The following is a 23,401-nucleotide window of genomic DNA, read 5'->3' on the forward strand; positions in this document are numbered from 1 at the left end:
TTGGATTAAAATACTTGGAAATATTTATTAGTACAATCACAAAATCATTAATTCACTACATTTAAATGTGGAATAAGGATTTTTTTTTCTCGTTCTCCTCTTATTTATTACAGAGAACCTCTGAGGCATGAGAGAGGCATTCATACAGGAATGCAAGGAATCTTCCTAGCAAAGGAGGAAACCAAAAATTAAAACGGGGAAAGGACTGATTAGTTGAACAGTAAAGAAGGCTGGTGCCCACTTTGAGCCTTTTTGCCCACCCTCCAAGGAAAGAGAACATTAGAAAATTTAGATGCAAATAAAAACATGCTTTTGATCCAAGTGCAGATGGGGTCCCATAACTCTCTGAATAAATTGTTCCATCACCATGAAAGGATCTGGGGGAAATGGCTTGGTTATTTCCTGTATCTTCAGACTAGAAAAGACCTCCATCTCTGGGCAGGATGTGGGGAAAACTTGCCTCAGTCACTACATGCACTCCATATGCTTTTATTAACAGCTGTTTATAAAAGTTCCTGTTGCATGATAGAAAAAAGAAAGTGCCACTTGCTATTTTGCAAAAATTTTTCTGTTTCTCCTATGAGTAATATTTAGGGGAAGATACAATAAGAATAATAGGAATTATGCACATTTGAGATAGTTCTAACCATTTTAACTTCTCAAACACCAAAGTCCAACCCTCTTGGAAATGCAGATGGATTCACAATCAACAGATTCCCCGTGGAAAGCTGCTGGCTGGTACAGAAGAGCTAATCCAGAGTTCAGTGCATATTTCACTATAACAGATTATTTCAACATTGGTTTACCTTAAATTCATTTGCTACCCACCTGCCAGCACACATCTTTGCACAATTTAAAAAAATGTTGATCCTTTCAGGAGACTTGCCATTACTCATTCCTTGGAGAGAAGGGCAGGTAACAGGCTGTGACCACTGAAGGATAAAATCCAAGCCCTGTGCAGGTCATTAAAGATTTCATCATTGGCCTCAGCTACGTCAAGATGACATGAAACCTGCTCAAAGACAAACAGACCAGAGACAAAAGGAAGAAGCTGTAAAACACATGCCAAATCAGTCTGATTAATTCACAAACTGAGTTCTTTTGGAACCTTTTTGTAAAATACCCTTAGCATTCTAATTAAACTTACTTATTCTAGAAAAATACCCTTAAGAATACATAACTAAGTAATTATACTATAGTCTCTGAAATATAAATATCTTAGCTATTTTAATTTTCCTTTTTTTACTAAATTTTCCACATTTCCTATTGTTTCATGAAACTTTTTTTGACATATCATGATTTTTTTAAAATATTTTTCCTCTGCCTTGTGAATTTGAAAGCTAAATCAAATGAACTGTATTATCTCGAGCAACACAATATCAGCATATTTCTGAGCAAATTAAAGCAGGACTTTCAAAAACAGTCAAGGGAGAAAATGTTTGGGTCTTTTTTTGCTGAGACTTCAACTTCTAAATCATGTGACTTTTCTGACTTGAGAAGAAAGAAACCAGACACTTTGTTTTCTTACACAGCAGTAGGTTTCCTGACAATGTGACTTCCTCTTTGTCAAGAAATGCAAAACAAAGAGAGTTGAGATAACACAAAGGCTGTTGTCTTTCACAGAGACAGTATTTCCCACTTCTGATCCCAGTCTAATCATTTCTAGGGAACGAAAATATCCGTATTCATTAAAGGTATGTTGTTAAGCAGAGTCTGTTCCTTGATAGTTTATTCAGATGCAGTCGCCCTACTAAATGCCCTGTCCTGAGGGATTTTCAGACTCACAAACCATGAAATAAATTTTAACTTTTCTACTACTAGCCACTGGCAGTTGCTTAGTAATATGGAAATTATTCTGTTCTTTGGGCATCTCTATTCTTGCTCTAGTAGAGGGTAAAGTGAGCCAGTTAGGGTGTTTGCATAAATCCTAAATTACTCTCCCAGGCCTTCAGGCACTTTCCACTGTGTGCCCCGAACACACACTTTATACACACTTCTTTATACAATCCTTTTGCAGTATCATGTTCCATGCTGGTCCTTCTCTCTAAGTGAAGGCCAACCTTGTAGCTTGTCGGATACATGAAAAAATGTGGGTGTGTTGTGACTTAGTGTCTTCCCATACCCCAAACCACTCTTAAAACAAGTCAAATAAAGCTAAATGGAAGATAATGAGCTCCTTTACAATATCTAAGAATGTACATGACAGTGGGCCAACTAATAGAAGAGCGTGAACAGAAAACCACACATATGGCAAAGAGTTGCGCTTCTCTGGGTAGCCCAGCTGTAGGTCCATGGACCACACGGTCATCAAGATCATGATCCAGCTCATTCCTCAGCACACAGCAGTATCCCTAGGTAATGTCCAGAGGAAGCACAGGGCTGAGGATAATTCCTCCATCCTTTCATACTCCAAAGTCATGTCGTGGAGTCCACTCAGATGAAGTTTCCTCATCACACCCACCTCTCTCCTCAGTGACATCCATTCTCCATCGGGATGGCGTCGGAGCCTCCCTTATGGCAGCTCTCCCTGCTTTAACCCCACTCCTTCGTGTTTCTCCCAGCACAACCCCTTCCCCCCAGTCAGGCGGGTTACGGTGCGTGTGCCAGCCTGGGAAACGTCCCAGCCGCAGGGTTAACCTTCCGTGGTTTGAACCTTTCTCCGTAAGGACGCTCCTGCCCGGGGCGTACCCCGGCGCCAGACACGCTTCCCCGCGCCCGGTTGGGTACAGATCACTGCTCCGCGTTCCCCGCAAACACCGAGGGGTTTTTCGCTCTCTGCTCACAGCGGTGCATGAGCTGCCCCAGGGCCGCCCGCGCTCTGCGGCCAGGGCGGCGCCAGGGCTCCTCACACTGCCCCGGGCTGAGCGCAATGGCGGGCTCGGTTTTCGGGGTCCCGCGGCAGCCGGTGCGGGAGAAGCCGGGTCGGCGGTGCGGGAGAAGCCGGGTCGGCGGTGCGGGGGAAGCCGGGTCGGCGGTGCGGGGGAAGCCGCAGGGCGGTGCGGGGGAAGCCGCAGGGCGGGCGGTGCGGGGGAAGCCGCAGGGCCGGCGGTGCCGGGGCTCCCTGAGGGCCGGTCCCACCCAGGCAGAGCCGCCGGGGTCGCGCCCTGCAGCTCCGCCCAGCCCCGCCAGGGGGCACCGTGCGCAGCGGGGGACAGGGCGAGTCACGAGACGGCCGCAGCTGTTGCCGGCAGGCCCGGGCAACATTCCGGGGAGGGGCGCGGCCATTGGCTGAGGGCGAGCACCGCGGGCGCTCCTATTGGCTGATGGTCGGGGAAGGCAGGGCGAGGACGTCTTTAAATAGGGCGGCCGAGGCGCTGGGCTGCACTCTCCGAGCCGGGGAAGCAGCTGTAGCGAGCCGGACCGTCAGCAGCCGAACGCCGCCGGGACATGCTCGCAGCCTGACTGACCGCAGGTGGCCGCCGCGCCCGGGACACGAATGAAGAAACAGCTGCTCCTCCTGTTCACACACCGGGGACTCGTCAGCCGAGGGGGCCGCAGGGGGAAGCGTCGCCGAAAATGGCCTCGTTCAGCATCCGCGCCGCGCGTCCCGAGGACTGTCCCGACCTGCTGCGACTGATCAAAGTGCGGGCGGGGCGCGGGGCGGAGCGGGGGGACAGCGCTACCCGGTGCCGGAGCAAAACAAACTCTTGCGCAAGGGAGGGGGGCTGGGGAGAGGCCGCTCACAACCTCCTTCTCTTCCAGGAACTGGCGAAATACGAGGACATGGAGGACCAGGTGGTGCTAACTGAGAAAGGTACGGAGGCTGCAAGAGCTCACCCGGTTGGCGGCCGGGTGACAGTGCCTGTGTCTCAGGTGCGTGTGTATTCTACTTTTCTAGAGCTGCTTGAGGATGGTTTTGGCGAGCACCCTTTCTACCACTGTCTGGTTGCAGAAGTGCCGAAAGACCAGTGGTCATCTGAAGGTGAGGCTTCCTGATACTTACTTTTGGACGCTAAATACAGAGAAGCATCATTTGCTTAGTATTAGTGATTGTAGATGAGGTTCCACCATTGGACTGGGGTAGGAGGACTAGGTTAACTGGTAAAATTCAATAATGTATAGTGATACTCTGCTGAAGTGGTTGCTAGTCCTGAAAGCATGGGAGATCAGGTATAGCATAATGTGCTTGACTCCAATTATTAAATGGCTTTTCTTGTTTGACCCTGACTTACCTTTATGTAATTCTGTTGAATCACATTTTTTTCTTTAATTTGTCCCCAATCTTCAGGTTACAGTCTCTAGCTTCGCCATGTACATGGCCCTTCTGTGTACATGGATGGGCGGGGAGGTAACTAAAAGATCCGTTACACAATAAAGTAGATGATCATAATATGAGGTAAGGCCTACAGGGACAAGTGCTATTCCCAAACCTTTACCAAAGACACAGTAGATGGCAGAAACCTGTTTGCACGCTTCTATTACAGTATGTGCAGAGTGTTATGGCAGATGTAGTTAAAATACTCAGGGTTTGTGTTTTGAGTGGGCTGTTGTTGGAAGAGTTGGCTGTGGCTCAAGAGTTGGCTCAACTCTTGAGCCATCGAGTTGCAATTGAAGCTGCAGCTTTACTTACCTTCTTGGTGCTGAAGGTAAAGAAAACAGTGTGATGCTCAGTGGAAGCATAAGTGGAAGTGCTTGAAATGCTGCTGTAAAGGTGGCCTGTAAATAGGCCTTCTGGCACAGTAGTTACTGAGAAATATACATAGAAGGATCAGTGTTTTCCAGGGTTTGACAGACTGTTCCTAAGGAAGCAGAGCTGGGGCAGTCATCTAGATTGTGAGCTGCTGTGTAAAGTACTTGTCTTCCAGACTAGAAATGAATCAGTAGGGTGTGCATTATTTTGTAGAAAAAGGCCATGTTTGCACTTACTATGACAGTGCTTTTGAGGATTTCAGGGTATGGACAGAGCAATTTTTTGTTTTATTAAGTTGATACAAATTTGCCAGAACTTGTGTTTTCAATTGTGTGCTTATTTGCAAACTTCACTTTTAATTGTATCCTAGTTTCAAATGTCTGCATGTCCCAGAGAATCTGTATGTTTAAACATGCATGTAAAACTTAGTATTTTTACCTTGTAAACTCTGACTAGCTGAAGTTACACCCTTTGTTTCAGAAACATGCATTGTGGGCTTTGCCATGTATTACTTCACTTATGATCCATGGATTGGAAAACTGCTGTACCTTGAAGATTTTTACGTGATGGCTGAGTACAGAGGTACCTATTGCAAAATTAGATGAGTTAAAGCCCATAGGGCTTCTGTAGATGTAAAACTTAAGCTTCTTGTTTCTTGGTTTTTTTTAGGACTTGGTATTGGGTCAGAAATTCTGAAGAACTTGAGTCAGGTATGTGTAAGTGCAAAGTCTAAACAAGAATTAAAGGAGGTGGCAGGACTCTAGACAGCTTAAAACATTGCCTAGAGTCTGGTAAGCTGAGAAATGCTGCAGTGGCTGCTGGAATGAACTCAGTGGCTTATGGCAGTAGCCAGTTGCTGAGTAATCTGGCTGGGTGTCACTGGGGCCGTCCCCAGGTGCTGTAACCGTGTGGCATTGGCTTTGCAGGTGGCTGTGAAGTGCCGCTGCAGCAGCATGCACTTCCTTGTTGCGGAGTGGAATGAACCCTCCATCAGGTTCTACAAGAGAAGGGGTGCCTCAGATCTGTCCACTGAGGAGGGCTGGAGGCTGTTCAAGATTGACAAGAAGTATCTCTTGAAGATGGCAGCAGAAGAGTGAGAGATTATTCCAGCAAATACGTATTTTCTGCGAATATATGTGCTCTCTGAATAAACTTCTTGCTTTCTGTGTATGTACAGTTTGTAGTGGAATAAAGTAGTGTGGATGCTAATAATGGCAGTGCAGGTGTGGTTATAGAGTAATGGTACTGTGATCTGGAGCTGAGGCATCTGTGAAGTTCAGTATGTGCTTGTGTGCATCCTTTACCAGTGTGGGCTTGTAATCCCTGTATATGGAGACTTCATTCTTGTAAGTGTCATTCAACTGTGTACAATGTACACACTGGTAGGGTTTGTTTTAATTATTGCCTTTTATAAAAATAAAATAGTGTTTTCACTTCATGGTAGTAGTTTTGACTTCAATTCTCACATAAAGTTTTCCATCAAATAACATGCACATTAATAAAAGACTTGATTGACGTCAGCCTTCTCACAAGTTAAATGATTTACTATGGTCTCCCAGGGAGATAAAAAGGCACTTGTGTGCCTGTGGGACCTGATGGCAAGGTTTGAGCACCTGACTGTTTGAAAGGGTTTGAGATCAACCCCTGGTGGTGCAGGGCATCCTGCCTTGTGACCTATATTTTTAGGTATGTTTGGAATCCCTACAGTAAGGTGCTGCTCTCTGGACAACTGTTCCAGAAAGTCCAGAGCTTGGGCCTTCCACTTACCTGCAGAGCACCTCAGCTGGAAGGGCACAGCCTCGAAGGGAAAGATGCATCCTGGTATGGTTTCAAGGCCTGAGTAGCAAAAAACTAGTTCTGACTAGTCACATGAAATGAAAGTATATTTACAAACCACACAAAAAGCTCCATTTGTTACTCTTAGACCCCCAAACTCAAATGTTTCATGTGCAATGTGTTTCTGATCATGATTTCAGATCAGGTTCAGCATTTGTGCTGAGCTGTAAGGGGTAGGAAACCAGCCCTCTGTTTTTTAGCCTTTGCACAGTAGCAGGTGAAAACAATGCTGCTCAGCAATTTTTTTAGTTGTCTTTGAAACAAATTAGCAATTTTGCAGTACTGTGTTTGCACTTCTCGTAAGCTGATGGTGAAAGTGGATGCATCAAACTTTGTGCTGCTCTCCTCTTGCTCTCTGGTAACCCTGCAATAAAAGGCTTTTTGTTTTTGGCCAGCATTGCTTTCACTTCAAAGGAAGAGACTTAGCTGCCTTGCAATATGAACATAATAACATAAAACAAGGCTTTAAACCTGTTGGTCACTGCATAAATCATGTGTCACATGGAAGATAGTTCCTTATCCTAGACAGTAGTGGGCTGTGACTTTCAGTCATGGGAAATGCTGAACTAATTGTAAGAATAAAGTATCACTCTGCCCAGGGCCAACAGAGAGCTGTGCATGAAACTGTTCTTATTTTCTGCTTTGTTTTTAGCTGATGTGTAGCCACCAGTATGCCAGCTCTGCCTAGATGTGAGGTTTGGCTGTCAGAGGTTGCTTCAAGAATAAAAAATAACAGGAGCTCTTGGAGGAGAGCAGAAGGTAGCTCTTCCTTAGGGGGCTGGTGGATAAGAAGCTCAACATTGTCTTGTCTTGCACTCACAACCCAGAAGATCTGGGCTGCATCCAAAGCCCTGTGGGCAGCTGGTCAAGGGAGGGGCTCTGCTCCTCTGCTCCACTCTGGAGACCCATCCAGAGTGCCGCACACACACAGCAGCCTGAGGCTCAATTCCTCTCCTACCCAAAGGAGTAGAAACGTGTTTCTTGCTTGGCCGAAGGTTAAATGCCAAGCTACAAACCTCCCTACCCTTGCTGAGCCTGTTTTCTTCTGGAATTCAGTAAGCCCAAAGAAGTGAGAACAAGCATACCCAAGGAGAGCAGCCCAAGAGCTGGTGATGGAGGCAGAATGGGAAAGAGGAGATGGTCTCTAGCAGTTTTCACTGAGCATCAGGGTGTTGTATCTTCTTGGTGAAGATATACCATTCTCTGAGCTACATTAACCATCTCAGCACATCTCAGCTCAGCTCATTGCTACTGCATCTCAGTCCTAGTGCAATCTGTTTTGAAGTTATTTTAAGCTTGTGCTCTGGCTCCATTTATCAGCCCAGAAGGTGATTGCTAGTAGAGTAGTTTAAGAGTGGTTTGATTTTGAAATTAACAGGTCATTAGATATCTAGGGCAGGCCTGCTTAAATCTCAGGCCCCAGACTTCTGGAGCATAATAAAGCTATCAAAGCTGCATGACTGAATGGAACAAGCTAACTAATTAGGCATCATAATTAGAAAAGTAAATAGCTTAGTCAAATTTTCAATCAATTTTAAATTATCATATCTTGTTCGTCTTCTGCCAATGTGGCTTACCATTGCATTTTCTAAATGAATTCTAATGGAATGGATTCCCAGGCAGTCACAGAAAACAAGGGAGGCAGTGCTAAATGGGGATAATTTTAAACATTCACACGTGAAAGGAAATACAAAGACCAACCTTTCAAATATGGCTTTTGCTGAAATCTTACTAAGAGGCAAGGTTTTTAAAACCAGTAGAAGTATTCTTACAGTTTTGGTAAGAGTCTGCAACAGTGATGCAGTAATGGCATAGGTTAAGAACGGACCAATTTTCAATTCCATCAGTAACTTTTCCTCAAGCTACAGGAGGACCAAAGTGCCTCTGCAACTACAACTGACACATACAGCAGAGTGTTTTCTGTGGCTTTGGGTGCTGGAGAGACCTCACCTGGTGTGACTTTCCTCGTTTCCAGGACCACAGTCACACCGCCAAGCTGAGTGCCAGCCTGTGACGGGGGCTGAGCCACAGCAGCTGGCTTTGAGCAGGTCACTGGTGTCTCCCTGGAGCCCATGGCAGCAGAGGCGCGGGGCTGGCGTGTGCTCGGCGCTCAGCCAGCCTGCGCTGCTCCCGGGCTGCAGCGAGCCTGCCCCCGGGGCAGAGCTAGGGAGCGAGTGTTCGCAGCGCTGATAATATCTCCAGGGAGCCGAGGCAAAGCTCCTCCTCGCTCTCCCTCTCAAACTCGTGCCCCGGGAAGTTCTCTTCTCACAGAGCCAGCCAGCGGAGCATTTCGCAATGGCAGTTTCCACATTCCCGTGGGTGGGGACAGAAGGGTGGCCTCGGACAGACTCGCGGCCGGGGGATGCGTCAGGACCGTGCAGAGGGAGCGCCGGGCCGGCCGCCCCCGCTCCGCTTCGCCTTTTCCTGTTCACAGGCTCCTGCACAATGATCCGAGCTGTAGCCATAGCGACGACGTGGAAGGAGGCTTTTTTTTTTTTTGTCTACATAAGTTACAACAAAATATATGTGAGGAAAACAACCCTTCCCCCTCCCGTCATCTTATAAAGAGCCTTCGATGTAATTCAAAAAACCTATGCGAACTTTAGCCGTGAAAGAGCACGTGTGGGCTTTACTGCGTTCGTGCCCGGTGCTGGGCCCTGGAGCCCGGCCCGGGCAGCCGAGCTGTCCGCCCAGGGCAGGCGCCAGCTCCGCACGCAGCGGGACCCGGGAGAGCGCGGCCTAATTCCCGCGGGGCAGGCTGCCTCGGGCTGCAGGCCAGCCCAAGGGTGTGTGTCGTGCCTCCCTTTCTTTGAGGTGAGCAGAAGCTTTATTTCCTTCGGCTCGCTCAAGCTGCCTCCCCACAGCGCTCGCTCCCCGGGGCTGGGGCTCCGGGCCCCTCACACGATGGCAGCGCCGAGGGGCCAAACCCGCGCGTTCAAACACTTCACCTCACGCAACGGACTAGGCTGTTTGTTTTGCTTGCCTGGGCAGGATTGCTTAATTTTTTTTTTTTTTTTTTTTTTTTTTTTTTTTTTTTTTTTTTTTTTTACCTCGGAGGTCAGAGATGTGGCTGCAATTTAAAGGAAAGCCTCAGCTGCTGTCTGAAACCAAGCAGCAAAGCAGCACCGAGCCTGCTGATAATGTTCAGTCTTGCTGCAAACTCAAAGCAGGCTCTAACTTCACCATCCAGGCGAGATTCCTTCCCAGGACTCTTTCTCTCACCAAGAGAGAAAAGAACGTTTTTTGCTGTCCAGACGTTTTTTGGTCACTACAGCCTTGATGGAGGGCTTCAGAACCCATCGGGAGCCCAGACTTGTCCCCACAGGGCGCTTGTGGAGGAGGTGCGGGGCTGACACAGTGGATGTGGGCTCCGGGCAGGAGCACTGCGGGATGCACCTCTCCCGACCCCCAGGCCTTGCCCTGCTGAGCTCTGACTTTTCCTGCAATCAGAAACATTCTGTGTTTGATAGCAGAATAAAGCACAGGTACACACCTCAATTGAAAATAGTGGTGAGGGGAAAGAAATTCCATCTTCAAACCAGTTTTGGTTTCATTTCACAGATTTACTCCAGGCCAAAGCAAGAAACAAAAACTCCAGGGGATAATTAGCTTGTGAGGATGGAAAACACCGTGTTCAGAAACTGCTCTTAGGTAAATGGTTCTGTTTATTTTGTTTGGAACTTTGCGTATTTCGATTGTTGATATAGCAGGTGTCAGATGGTCACATCCACTCAAAGGAAGTCTCTTCACCACTAAAACAGACTAAAAATAACATGCTTTGGTAAGACAAAACTGGGCGCCCGTCCTCTCCTGAAAGTTTGCTGTACAGCATGCTGAGGGGGGTTTACATCTTCAGAATCACCTCCAAGGAACCCACTGTGCAGAGATGAGACATGAATCCCTAGAATTCCTACTAGAAAATTTCCTCAGAGAAAAAAAAACCAAAACATTAGACACAGTAGCTTTCCACATGAAAGCCCATCAGTGTTTCCAAGTGACTGGATATTGCAGTGTTATTTTCAAAACACACTGATAAAACTGCAGGGTGAGACTTTGGAAAGCTGGTTACTATAATTGGACACCCAGATACCACTGTGGGGGTACCTTTGAACAGACTTTATTGCTCTCATAAAGAGCAAACTCCAATCTGGACTCTCTGTGATCTCCCTGAACTTCCAGATTTGGCCCACTTGCGTCACTGACACACAAACAGCACCACACACCTTGTGCAGGAGGAAACAAGACTCGTAGTTTTGGTCTGCAGTCTCATGCCTTTTGTAATCAGTTCACGTGATAGGATTTGGGTTTCTCCCCCAGCCAGCTTCCTGCTACGTACTAGCAAAAATGTAGGAGAACATTTCCAACCACTGCCTCAGTGTGTTTTAGCTACAGTTGCAGGTACATGGGCCTTTTTCAGAGGTAATGTAGAGAGATGGATCAGACTCTGCATTCATCACTCCTAGAGGTCATAACCTCCATACAGAGGTGTAACTTTGCCACTGGGGCAGAAAATGTAAATTAAAAAGGAGGCAGGAGAAGAGATCTGCAACAGTGCAGGGGCCAGGTGTGGGGGCTGACCACAGCCTGCCACAGGAAGTCACACACACACAACAGAGGAAGCAGCATCAAGGGAAACAGTTTAGGCTTTTTTCTTTCCAGATAATGTAATCAGAACAAACTGAAATACTTATTTCACGAAGTCTGAGAGGCAAATTCTTGGGATACATTAATAATTTCTGGATTATTTTTACCTCCCAGTGATTTCATTAGCCATAACTTAATGGATTAGCAAGTACTAATTTTGGATTTGGTGGTGTAGGAGCAGGAATTATTTGTTGCTGAACAGCAACAGGCATAACTAGAAGATGGAAACAGCAACAAGTGCTAGGATCAAAGAAATAATACCTTATTACTCCAATTATAAACAAAACCAAAACTAGCTGAAGTTTTGAGGGATAGTGTCTATTCTTAGCTAGGTAAGAAAGCCCACCCATTTTATGTAACTACATATCTCTGAAAGCTGTAAAGCTGCCAGACTGTAAAACAGGATGATAAACCAAAGTCCACTGCATTACAAAGTACAGCTGGTCCAAATGACAGTGAAGTCAGGACAAGGATAAAGCATCCTAAAGGAAAACAAAAATAAATTATGTAAGCAAATACTCAGGATTTATAGGCATGAGTTGATTACTTCGCAGCACAAAGTAATAAAATTATTCTGTATTTGCATGCCGTGTTTGCCATCACCACAACTTGAAGCTTGATTACAGAAGTCCTGTAGGGACCCAGAACTCCAGAGCTCCTTTACTTGCCATTTGGACTTTGGGCTTGTCATCAAGCTATTGTCTGCTGTTAAAAGCCAAAGCATTTTTCAGCCCCACAGCTCAACATAATGAGGTATCCCTGCTTCAGTCCCAGGCAGGGCCAGCTTTGCTTCTAGGCACCCATAGCCATGTGCCTCTCCAGCAGTTTGGGCAGCTGGGGCTTCCCTTACACAGGCTTATATCTGGTTTCTCAGCTGGGGTATTTTCTGCAATAAGCACAGGATTGCAGAAGTGAAAGGTCCTTTTACACAAGTCTAAAAACAAGTAGAGGTGTAGAGGAGGATGTGACATTATCTCCTGTTTGTTCTTAAAGAAACTGTAGAGCCTTTTGTATCCAAGCAGTGATGGTCCTTTCATTTAAGTTATAAAGCATCAGGTGCTCCTGTTTACAGAAGTAAAGAGTAGAAATCAAATATAAATGCACCTCAGGTTCTTGCAGCTTGCAATAAAAGGTTTAGAAGCACCAGCATGCTGTGGGCTGTGCTGGACCAGACTTCACCCCTTGCCAGAGTGCAGACACAGACCCTCAGCTAGCTGGGCTGCCCTGCACGTGCAAAGCTCCAGCACCATGGGGACAAGTGGCACTTGCAGCTGGTCCTTCTGTTTCATTATCTTTTCCAAGCTCAACCATGGTGGCCTTACATAACTCTAAATAGCACCAAGCTCATCACAGATGCTGCAGGATGTTTCAGAAGAGTTTCTGTGGGAGCTGGCACAGAACAGAGGGGCATGGATGTGTCCCTGAGCCACTGGAAGCTCTCAAGCCCTTGGCACCCAAGTACTTGCTCTGCACTGAAGGTTGCACTTAGTACTCCGCAGGAGATGCCTCGGGAAACAACTACAGACAGCTCCAAGTGTCAAATCCTCCTAGTGTTGTTTCTGGTGAGACTGCAGCCAGCTAAACCTGCCTGGCTGCAGCGTGGGAGACACCTGCAGCTCAGCACCTGCCAACACACACACACAGGCACACACCATGCCAGCCAATGCCAAGACTGCGCCCTTTTCCAGGAAGGCTGAGCCCCAGCAGTCTCATGGCATGGGAAACAATGTTTGAGGAGAACCTGGGTTTGTCTGAGGCTGCTTCTCTGCAGCGGGGCTGAGCTGGGGCAGTCAGGATTTAGTGCCTGCTGGGACACCACAGCCAGAGTCACAGCTGTGGCCTCAGTGTGGCCCATGGTGGGAGCATGGTGGAGGAGAAACCCGCTGAGGCAAACACAGGCAGATGTGGGGGCAAGCGTGGGTTTGTCCTTCCCCAGGATTTTAGGCATGCCAGGGGCAGAGCAGGGCTGGCAATGGGTCTGCTCTGATGCTGGGCCCCCTCAGCAGCTACTCGGCATCACAGGGAGAGGAATCTCAAACTTCTTCAGACGGGGAAGTGCCTTGTCTGAAGGGGCTTTCAGACTGGAACGTGAAGGCCAAGGGTGTGTTACAGTGCTTTGGGCAGCAGCACACTTGGCTGCCTGTCTCACATGGGTAAAACATACACTGAGTTTTGTAAGTGAAGAAATACAGCACCCTGCAGTGAAGCAGCAAGTCTTCCCAAAAACAGCTTTCTGCAATGCAGCTGGCATGAAACATCAATATTTTTTCCAGAGAGTCTCTTTTACCAAAACACTGCAAACTCGGTAAACCATTGCAGGCCAGGGAAGTACAGCCAGGATGTCCAGGGCTGACTTCAAATCAGCCTTCCCTGTGACATCTGAGAACAACCTCCATGGGCATCCAGCAGAGCTGACAGCATTAACTAAATCCCCTTTTTTTCAGAGTAGTTTATTTAATCACACAGTCTCAGAGTTATGTGTGACTCACATCACGTGTAAGTGAGCACATGTATGTGAGTTCCTCCTGTTCTGCCCCATTAAAGCCATAGTTAAAAGACTTTTCCCACAGACATAGAGTGGAGTTTGACCTCATTCACAGCAAATACAGTTAGTCCCTGAGTGATAATGTGCATAAACAGTACATGAGTTGCACCTGATCATGCTAAGTTTTTTGAGTAGTTTCCATTAAAGGCATAGCAGTGAATTTATAATATTCATGTCCAGCTGTGGGATGAGTGGGATTGCAATAGGCTGGGTGAAAAGCTGGCTGAAGGGCAGGGCTCAGAGGGTTGTAGTGAATGGGGCTACATGTAGTTAATCACCAGTGGTGTTCCTCAGGACTCAGTTCTAGGGCCAGTTCTGTTCAATGTTTGGATAAAAGGAGGTTGAGGGGCAATCTCATTGCTCTCTACAGCTTCCTGGGGAGGGGAAGTGGAGAGGGAGGTGATGATCCCTTCTTCCTGGGATTCGGTGATGGGATGTGTGGGAATGGTTCAAGCTGCATCATCAGGGGAGGTTTAGACTGGACATTAGGAACCTCTTTGGCAGGAGTGTGATCAAACACTGGAACTGGCTCCTTAGAGAGGTCAATGGCCCAAGACTGTCAGTGTTTAAGAGGCATTTGGACAATGCCCTTAACAATCTGCTTTGACTTTTGATCACCCTGAAGTGGTCAAGCTGTTGGACTAGATCTTCTTTGTAGGTCCTTTCAACTGGAATAGTACTATTCTGTTCTGTATCACAAGGAAGTCAACAAAAAGTGTGTTGAAGACACTAAAAATTGCATTTTTATATAAAATAATTTATTGTGTTTTATTCTTTAGACAACTGTATTACTAGAGAATTAAATTGGAGACAGTTACAACCACCAGTAAGAAGTGTGTACTACATCCTCTGTTTTGAAAATTGCTGCCCATTGCAGCCAAGTGCTATGTTTTCTGTCCTTTGTCCAGCCAAAAAAGACATGCTCCACCAGGAGCCCCAGTGTGTTCCTGACTGTGTCCCTGCAGGGTAAGGACGTGGTCCCCAAGCAAGGACTGGCTGGTAGCTGCTGGCTGCCCCCCTGGAGGTGTTACAGGGGGTTTGGCATGGCAGGAGAGCCCACATCCCACAGAGTCCTATGGTGGGGCTGACTAATGGCTGAGCCATGTCTCCAGTGCAATGAGCCCATCTCCTCTCTTTTCCTGGAGGGCAGTGGCTGGGTGCCACTGGGGCTTTTTCCCATGCCTTTTATTTTGTGAAAAAGGCAGGAGGTCCTGTGATCCTCTGGGCTGCCCATGTCACCTGATGTGTGGGCGTGGAGGCTCAGCATCATCTTGAGATCACCCTCCTTGGGCCATCTCCTCCCAGATGGCTCGGTGCAACCTGACCCTGTGAGCTCACACCAGCACTGCTGGCAACACCTCCTGCAAGCCAGCCCTGAAAATTCCGGTCGGGCACCCAACACCTGCCAGTTTCTTTTTAGTCAGAGGCTCTGCAATACTCAGTTTTATCTGTCCTTCCCTGCCCTGTGACAGCCCCTCATCCACTGACTCATGTGAAGGTACATAGTGCCCAGGGAACTTGGCACTTGGCAGGAAACCCTTGCCTCTGCTGAGCCTGATCAAAGGTAACCTTCAAAAATGCCCCAGGAAAAACATTTGGTGCACTTCTCCAGCAAAGTGTTTAATAACATTTATCAATCCAAAACCATCACTGCACTGGGATTATCATATTAACATATTGGTTGTATCTTTCTTATGTTTTCAGTAAGATAATGATGGCTCAGGCTTGTTAATCTACAAAAAGAATTAGGACACTGTAATAGCACAGGCATGCTTGGAAAGAAACTTCTTTCTTATAAATACATTCTGGTTGTCTCTTTCCTTCCTTTTTTAAGGACAAATGAAATAGATCAAGTGAATAAATCAGTGCCTAAATCTCCATCACAGAAGCAAGGACCCCTTTTGATTGCCTTGTTACAAGTAAGTTGTTCTCTATGAAATTTATTTAAAATCTCAAATTAATTTACTTTTCCTGAAGTTTAAATGTTTAAACACCAAAATGTTTAAAGAATGTCTCACCTAGAGCAGTCAAAATAAAACTCATTATGAAATGATAACAAGACTTTAGTGTTACAGTAGCACCTTGAGTGAAATCAGGGCTTGGAGGGCTGTGCTATTGGGTGCCTTCCCACCTCCAGCTTTGTGCATCCTGGAGAAACAGGTTTTCCTCTTACACAGCTGCAAGTTCCCCACAAAAATGTCCCTTAAGCTTTAGCCCGGGGAGAAGTGAGTGGCCTCCTCCAACTCTACTGCTGAGCTGGGAGTAGGAAAGGGGCGAAAGGAGAAAGGGATTGGTAAGAAACCAATCCTTACTAGCGCGGGGAGAAAATCAACAATGGAGAGTGTGCATCAAAAAATCCACTGTAGGTTTTCACTGTGCCCTTTTCAAACCATAGTGCACATGTTTGCTCACTCTTGTTTTGATTTTTCTTTTCTTTCTTGTCCCCATCCTGCAGTCACTGTGGAGGGAAGGTCAGATTTGGGGAGCTCACCTGGCCAAGGGTACCACAAGATTCCCCAGTCAGGACAGCTGTCTCCTGTAGCTGCCTTCACGTGAGCAGGAAACAAAATGTTAGAAAAACAAACACAATGCCAACCTCTTTATAAATAAACACTCATAACCTTGAATAGGTTCCTGTTATGCAAGGCACACCCAACACCCTTTCAGGGTGCTGCAGGGCACCAGAAGTGCTGCAGAGCTGCTGTTTCCAGGATTTTAGGTACAGCCACCCAGATCTGCAGCCTCTCCCACAATGGGGGAGAAGCTGCTGCTGTGCCAGGATGGGGAGACAATCTGCAGGCACCTGTGCCAGCAGTGGGTGATGTGGGACATCACCTATGGCCCCACATACCATATGTGTAGAAATAAGGGCTCCAGGAGCACCAGAAGTGCTCCAGGCAAGCTGGTGCAGAACTGTGGTCCCCTGCACTGGGTCAGATGTGGCCATTGAGTCAGCACAGCCATCATCAGTAAAAATTACCCTGGCTCACAACCTTGAACTTTAAAATAAATTACATTTTTAAAAAGAGTGAGCCTATTGTTTTCCAGCTCTCAAAATAGTAATTGACCAGTTTTTAAGGAAACACTGTTCCAAAATTCCAAAGTGAAAAAAGCAGCTAGTGATAATCATATATGAGGAGCTTGAGCATCTGTATATAAGAAACCTTGAAAGCAGGGATGATGAAATGCCAGAATTCCTCAAGAAAATTACTGAAGTGAGAGAAGAAATATAAAGAAGACCTCAGCAGGGCCCCCAGGCCAAGGAGGTGCTCTGGGCAAAGCCAGGAAAGTCCACCAGAGAGGGGGATCACAAACACAGCAAGACAAAAATGCTGAGAGAAAGCAAGTAGTTGCAGAGAATTAAGGCAACAATCAAGTATGAAAACGTTACAGAATCTTTGCCCAGGAACCCCGCCACTGATCCTGCATGGATCTGAAAGAGTCCCACTTTTCCAGTCAGGAAAAGTTGCAGAACTCTCCTGTTCTCCAGGAGCATCCCTCTGGGGCTGGCAGGTGAACCAGATGGGTCTCACAATGCCCCTCAGCCTTCCTGCAGGCAGAGCAGTCTTCCAGCTGCAGGCAGAGAGTGGAGAACTCTTGTGCAAATTAAAACTGCTCCTCTTGCGCATTTCACTCTACAAGGAAAATATAAACATACAGAAAGTCCCACAGGACTAGTAATTAAAATTAATGCCTCACACCTCCTTTGTGGTTATGATTTTATTTATTGCAGTTTACTTACAAGTGGTGGCTATGGGTTTACTCATGGTAGTAACCTTCCAGGACAAAAATCAGGCTTGGATCACAGCACATCACAATCTTAGTTCAGAGACTTGTGGCCTGAGGTGTGTAAAGTTCTAGCTACACATTTATGTTGCACTTTACCTCACCCACTGGGAGCCTAAAATCATTTGGGTTTTATGCTCCCATAGTTCTGTTACTTTTGGGTGTGAGTCACCCTGGGCTGGTTAGCCCAGGGCAGAGAGTGCTTTTATACCACTACTCCTCTAACATTCCTCAAACAAGAGACTCTTCTTAGCAGGCTAACCTCATCTGCAAATAGGAAGGACAATACTGTAAAAGCAATAATGGTAAAAAGTGACTGGTGAATATCTGGCCTTTTTAAGAGTTCAAGAAGGGTTGTGGTAGCAAAAGAGGATGTACTCACATTTATGCTACCACTTTTTCCACAAGCTAAGCCTCCTTCCCCTTTACTGTTTTCTTCTTGGTCAAAACACAGTTGCTGATTTTAGCATCTGTGTATTTTGCTCTCTTGGACAGGGAGACATCATACTGATCTTATTCCATCAAAGCAGAAGTACAGCCAAAGTTTGTTTGACCCCAGGGACGTGTCCTTGTACAGTTGGATGCCGTGCAAAAGCTGCTTAAATGGCAGAAGACTCCAATATTATGTACAAATTGGCTCGCTCTCTCTCTTGGCAGGGATAGAGAGAGGCGACTAGTGCACATTTCTTTCTTCTTTCAGGCAGAAACAGCTCATCCCTTTCATTGTCAGATGAGCCCGGAGGCGAGTACAGGAGAGATAAACACAGCAGACCGTGCCTCACTGACCTCGCAGTGAACCACAGGCGGGAGAGCGAGTCCTGCGCGGCGGCAGCGCCGAGCTTTCCCCAGCGCCTCGGCCGGGCTGCCTGCCCCGCGGCGCCGAGCCTGACTCAGCGGCAGCGCCTGGTGCATTCCTCGTCTCTGGCAGGATATGAAAAATGTGTCAAGCCTGGCACACGACACTAAACATAATCCTTTGGGCTGGCAGTGGTGCTTTCACCAGCCCGTTTTAGTGCGGGCAGTTTGTAAAAGATGCTTTTTAGACACAAGATCAAAACACCTCTGGCGCGGCTCCTCAATAAATGCAAAGATGACTTCAACGAGCGCTGCGCTGAATTACAAAACTCCTTTATTTTTCTCTCTCTCTCTCTCTCTCTTTTTTTTTTTTTTTTCCCCTTTTGGTCCCACGCCGAAGTATCAGCGCCGTGCTTTGAACTGAGGTTACCTTTATGATTCACGGCATGAATGAGCACTTAGTGTGCGCATACAAGAGCCCTGTACGAATCAGGAAGTGGCTCTTTCAGGTCTCCTGACAAAAGGAAGTGAGCCTGAAGCTTGCTAAATTTACAAAGAGGACGCTGGTGAACTTAATCTGGGGCAGGGGGTGGGGGGAAGGGAAGAATCTCTTTTCACTGAGGATTGATACACAAACTCCCCATGTTTCTGTACACCGTTTTTAACAACAACAACAATAAATGATATGGGCAAAAACTGTGGTGGTGAGGGCAGTCTCCATCGGGCTGCCTGTGATCGCTATCTGGTACGTGCATACAGCCACGGAAACATTTCTGGCTTCGTGCTTCAGCATTCCCCCCTTCGCTGGGGCAGTGAGAGCTTCCCTCCATCTCCGGGGTGAAGATGTGAGCTGGCAGGGAGGGAGCATCGCGGCGCACCCCTGCTCGGGGCATCTCTCCCTCCTGTGCCCTCGGAGCGGGGGCACAGCAGGATCCAGGACTCCTCCAGGCTCCTCCAGGGCTCCTCAGCGCTCCCAGCCAAGCCCTGCATGTGGCTCACTTTCAGTTCTAAGAAACCGATTGAACTTCCCCAAAGGCACGGGTGCTGCGCCCTGGAGTTGAACGAAGGTACTCCAGATGAAGACAGGGAAGATTCAGGTGCAGTGGGACACAGAACAGCGGTTTTTTGAAGATTTTGGTACTAGACGTGGTGGGTCTTGTGGCTTCACACTGTAATGGCCAAAGCAGAGAGAAATTAAGTTCTCCTTGTGAGGTTATTTTTTTTTTACCCAGGTATGCAGGGGCTGAACTAACTACTGTATTAAAATGCACATTGCACAAGACCCTGGAAAAAGATGAGGTGCTCTCTGACAGCCTTCCAGTACTTGTCTGCACAGCCCCAGGGGTTGAAGGACTGCACCAACAGCCTTCCTGCCACAGCATCTGTTCCCTCAGCCAAAAAGCATGGAGCAAATGACCCATCCTGTTACTTCATAGGCTGTTTTACCAACTTCAGGTTAGCTTTGCTGAGGAAGAGCTGGACACTCAGACTAAAGGGCATCCTTTAGCTTTTGTCTCAATCGAATTCTTGAATCTTGTGAATGTTTCTAATCACACTATAAACAAAAAGAGAAGTTCCCTGACCTGGCTGTCCAATTGTCCCCATTGCTCCTTTCACAGTGGGCACAAAGGCTCTGGGATCACAAGCACAGCTCAGGCTGTGCCATGGCTATTTCCCAGGCACACTGTAAGCAAGTCAGCTGGGATCCTCCTCTCTCCAGAGGATCCAGCAAAGCTTATCCACTACAGGATCGTGCCCCAGTAACTGAGGCTGGTGATGGAGCACTGCATCCAGTTTACCTGCCACAGCATTCGTGACTGGCTTTGTGTGTTGGTTGGTAGGTTTAGACCTTAAAATGCACACACACACACGAAGAGTAAGGAGGTGTCAAGAAGCTTAGTCTAGGGCAGGCATTGTAGGTGCATTTCCAATGGAGCACAGAGAGGGAGGAATCTTTTTCAGGGAGCAAACTTGTAACCAGCTGTGAGACATCCTCAGCCCACCTTCGATTTTGGCAGCTTTCAACACCAGTGCAATGCCTATCAGAACACCAGCTTGAAATACGACTGTGAGAGCAGCACTCCGGAGGAATCCATGAACTTCAAGTCCAGCCCAGACTTTCATCTTTAAGCAGAGATAGCCAATATCTCACTGTCATGAAATAGCAGAAAACACTCCAATTGCATCAATACACCAACATTTTCTCCAGAGGGACCCTAAGAAAGCTGCCAGCTCCAGTTGACTTAAGAACCATATCCGGTCAAAAAATACCAGAATCAGCTAATGATACAGACTTAAAAGGACAGAGGGTTGTTGCACAATTAGAAACATACTTTTTTTCTACTAAAACAACTTCTGCTTTGTAGTTTAGATATTGTTATCAAATGTCTTCCTTGTAAACAAGAAGCTTTTGTACCTGTCAAACGCGCTCTGGAAGAGGACTAACCTAGGCAGCTGCCAGGCCACCCAGGTGCAACATCCAACCCTGCTGTGAGCGGCTGCATCCAGGAAGCTCCAGTGGGAAGCCATGCAGGCCTTCAGCCTGAACAGCCTAAATGCTCTTTGTCAACAGCAGTTTATTGTGATTAAACTGGCTTTAGAAGTAGCTCGGAATTCATAGGAAGGTACAGAAATAATCATAAGAAAACAAAACAAAAAAGGGAAAAAGGACCAAATGCAGCAGTTTCTATTTGTCCGGAAGCGAATGTGCTCACACTGAGGTTTTTCTGCCAATAAATAGCAGTAACAAGTCCCTTCAACTCCCAGGGCACTGTTTTCTCAAGGGGTAAAATGCAATTTCCTTCACATCAATCTTTACTGCTCTCCTTGAAGGTGACAGATGCAATGACAAATGCTCCAAAACATTTTAATTATGACTGCTGTGAAGTCTGTGTCTGGAGCCTTCTGCAGTTAGAGGAATGGGCCTAAACCAGAGTTTTGCAATGAACATTTGTAGCAAAAACCTGTGTGTTTATTGATGGCTGCAATATTGTGCACATTCACCTGGGCTAACTGGATTATTCCAGGCTGGTGATGCTCCTTCTAGCAAACAGAAACTTTGCTATCACTTTTGACACGAGACATGCTGCCTATGAGAATCCTCATCCCACTGCAGGGCCATCCTGACGACCTCCAGTTCTACGACCTTCCCATGCTGCAGATTAAAGGTGGTGTTTTTAAGAGAGAGCACTGCAACCTTGCCCCAGCATTTCCTGCAGCCAGGGTAGCCAAGGATGCTGAGATGAAAACACTGCTGCACACAGGCCAGTTACCAAGCCAAAAAGCTTCAAGTGCAATGATGACCAAACACGACACTTGGGTGAGGAATATATTATTTTTAGCCTACATTGTAATAGCCACAGGCAACGTCTGGCAGAAGATAACACATGCATGCACAATTTAGTTCCATGAGTGTGCACACACACACACATATATAGATATGTATAGACATCAGCAGTGGTCAGCTCCTTCCCTGTTCCTCATTAGGAATGTCTGGACCAAGAGAGTTGAATGTTCCTGAACTCTTGGGCTCTTACCAGCATTACACTTTTTTTTTTAATTTCCTGTAGTTATAAAAACCAGAAGACATAAGGAAAGGATTCCAGCTAAGGGTGTCTTGCTCACATTTTGGAAACCATCTCCTTGTCATGTGTGTATGCAGGTGCTGGAAGGCAGTCATTTCCTGCTAGATAAAAGCATTCCAGTTTGATGTCAATCACTTGGGACATTTTTAAGCAATAGTGTAAATATGCTGAATGAAGATCTGATCAAGTGAGAAGCATTTAAGAGATATTTATTTAACCCAGGCTATTAAACATGCACACATGTATATGTAAACAAATAACTGAATTACCAAGTAATCATGTCCTTAAATGCCAGTGTGGCATATGCCAAATATTGAAATAATGTGAAACTGAAAAAAAAACCCAGGCATCTAAAGCTGTATTCCTAATTCTATGGCAGTTATTCTCCATGTGATATGAGAATGCACAAGTGAAGAACTATCTTAAGGGCAGAAACAAATCTATGCTTGTGCCACAGGAGTGGTGTAAGAGAGCATTTACTGCTCTATTTCCCAAGTTTCCTTTCCACTTCTGACAAAAACACGACTTTGATCCTCCCAAACCTGCTTAAACTATGTTGGCAAGTTTAAAGTAAAAACAAAACCACACACACACACACATCTCCTAAACCCCATGCAAGAACTCTGCTCCCTATATCAACATAACATACATCTTTACCAGCCTAAAAACAATCATAGAAACATGCACTGAACATGTTGGGAGATACTGTTTTTCAGCCTAAGGCAACCACATGCCTTACTGCCTGTACTAAAAAAGAGTTGGCCTGTTTTGCAATGCCCACACAGACTGGCATTCACACTGACAAGGTCTGTTTGTTTTTCTCTAGAAGTCTGTGGAATATGCTCAGCTGGAATATCTAACCATGGAATAATAAAGATGTTTACAAGCATTCTGAATCTGATTTACTTTGCATTTTCTTCCCTGCTCTTTTTAGAAAGTTAATGTATCACACAAACACGTATTTCATGTTATCCTTCCCCCATTCATCATATTCACTGATTAATTAAGGAGCATTTAAGGCTCACCAACACAGCTTTAAATGCTCTGAGCTACTTGGATTACAGTAACTTGTAATGCATCAAGCCCCAAAAGAGAGACTTCACAGAAATGACAACAAATGATGAAAGGGCTTTATTGTGCAAAGATTTCAAAATGCTGGAAATCCTTTTGTATTTCCCTCCACATCACTTTTTCCTCCCCTCCCCTGGCTGGGAATAAGGAAACAGCCAAGTTATTCTATAGCTGGTTCCCACCACGCTAACGTTCTGGTTCCCATTGTGCTGCGCATTCAAGCAAAAACAAGAACAAGCATTAACAGCTCCATTCCCATCCATCCACCAGACAGGAACTCGCAGATGCTTCATTACACACCTCCTGCTGGCACTGATGAGGCAGAGGACTTGTATAGAAAGGAGGGGGGGACTCAGACAAAACACAAGAGTCATTGTAATTGTTCCCATTCCCAATTCTGTGAGCCCATGTTAGCCAAACATCCTACTACTTTCAGCTTTCCTCGTTGGTAAAAAATACAGGCACTGTCAACACCGCCTGGAGAACCTCTCGGATTGTGCAAACATCACA

The 23,401-nt window shown here is 46.4% G+C and overlaps 2 protein-coding genes and 1 long non-coding RNA gene across 4 annotated transcripts; 2 read left to right on the forward strand and 1 right to left on the reverse strand.

Moving 5' to 3' along the window:
* On the reverse strand, window positions 1-3,315 carry LOC146768803 (uncharacterized). The gene is made up of 2 exons (XM_085559981.1): window positions 2,462-3,315; window positions 1-1,012 (listed from the first exon to the last, which is right to left on the reverse strand). Exon 1 carries the CDS (start codon window positions 3,223-3,225, stop codon window positions 2,731-2,733), a length of 495 nt encoding a protein of 164 aa, XP_085416107.1. The 5' UTR covers window positions 3,226-3,315; the 3' UTR covers window positions 1-1,012; window positions 2,462-2,730.
* An 8-nt stretch (window positions 3,316-3,323) lies between these two features.
* On the forward strand, window positions 3,324-6,068 carry SAT1 (spermidine/spermine N1-acetyltransferase 1). 2 transcript variants are annotated; one of them, XM_021552951.4, is made up of 6 exons: window positions 3,324-3,582; window positions 3,703-3,754; window positions 3,839-3,922; window positions 5,111-5,212; window positions 5,300-5,340; window positions 5,557-6,068. In XM_021552951.4, the coding sequence occupies exons 1-6, from the start codon at window positions 3,517-3,519 to the stop codon at window positions 5,725-5,727; spliced, it is 516 nt and encodes a 171-aa protein (XP_021408626.1). In that variant the 5' UTR covers window positions 3,324-3,516; the 3' UTR covers window positions 5,728-6,068. The 2 variants fall into 2 exon arrangements, with proteins under 2 accessions (XP_021408626.1, XP_031359512.1); XM_031503652.3 differs by having other exon boundaries at window positions 3,703-3,922.
* A 3,084-nt stretch (window positions 6,069-9,152) lies between these two features.
* Window positions 9,153-18,245, forward strand: LOC146768804 (uncharacterized). Its single transcript, XR_014949954.1, has 4 exons — window positions 9,153-9,280; window positions 10,028-10,117; window positions 15,490-15,574; window positions 18,142-18,245. It is a non-coding gene; the product is annotated as an uncharacterized LOC146768804 (long non-coding RNA).
* Window positions 18,246-23,401: the final 5,156 nt, after the last annotated feature.

Source organism: Lonchura striata, chromosome 1 (assembly GCF_050655825.1).
Source record: "Lonchura striata isolate lonStrDom1 chromosome 1, ASM5065582v1, whole genome shotgun sequence".
NCBI lineage: Eukaryota > Metazoa > Chordata > Aves > Passeriformes > Estrildidae > Lonchura > Lonchura striata.

What these genes read in the sequence shown, in the direction of transcription:
- LOC146768803 (XM_085559981.1), bottom strand. Translation starts at nt 3,225, where the DNA reads ATGGCCGCGCCCCTCCCCGGAATGTTGCCCGGGCCTGCCGGCAACAGC.
- SAT1 (XM_031503652.3), top strand. Translation starts at nt 3,517, where the DNA reads ATGGCCTCGTTCAGCATCCGCGCCGCGCGTCCCGAGGACTGTCCCGAC. An exon ending in AGACCAGTGGTCATCTGAAG is followed by an intron (nt 3,923 to 5,110) that starts GTGAGGCTTCCT and finishes CCTTTGTTTCAG; the next exon opens with AAACATGCATTGTGGGCTTT. An exon ending in TTCTGAAGAACTTGAGTCAG is followed by an intron (nt 5,341 to 5,556) that starts GTATGTGTAAGT and finishes TTGGCTTTGCAG; the next exon opens with GTGGCTGTGAAGTGCCGCTG.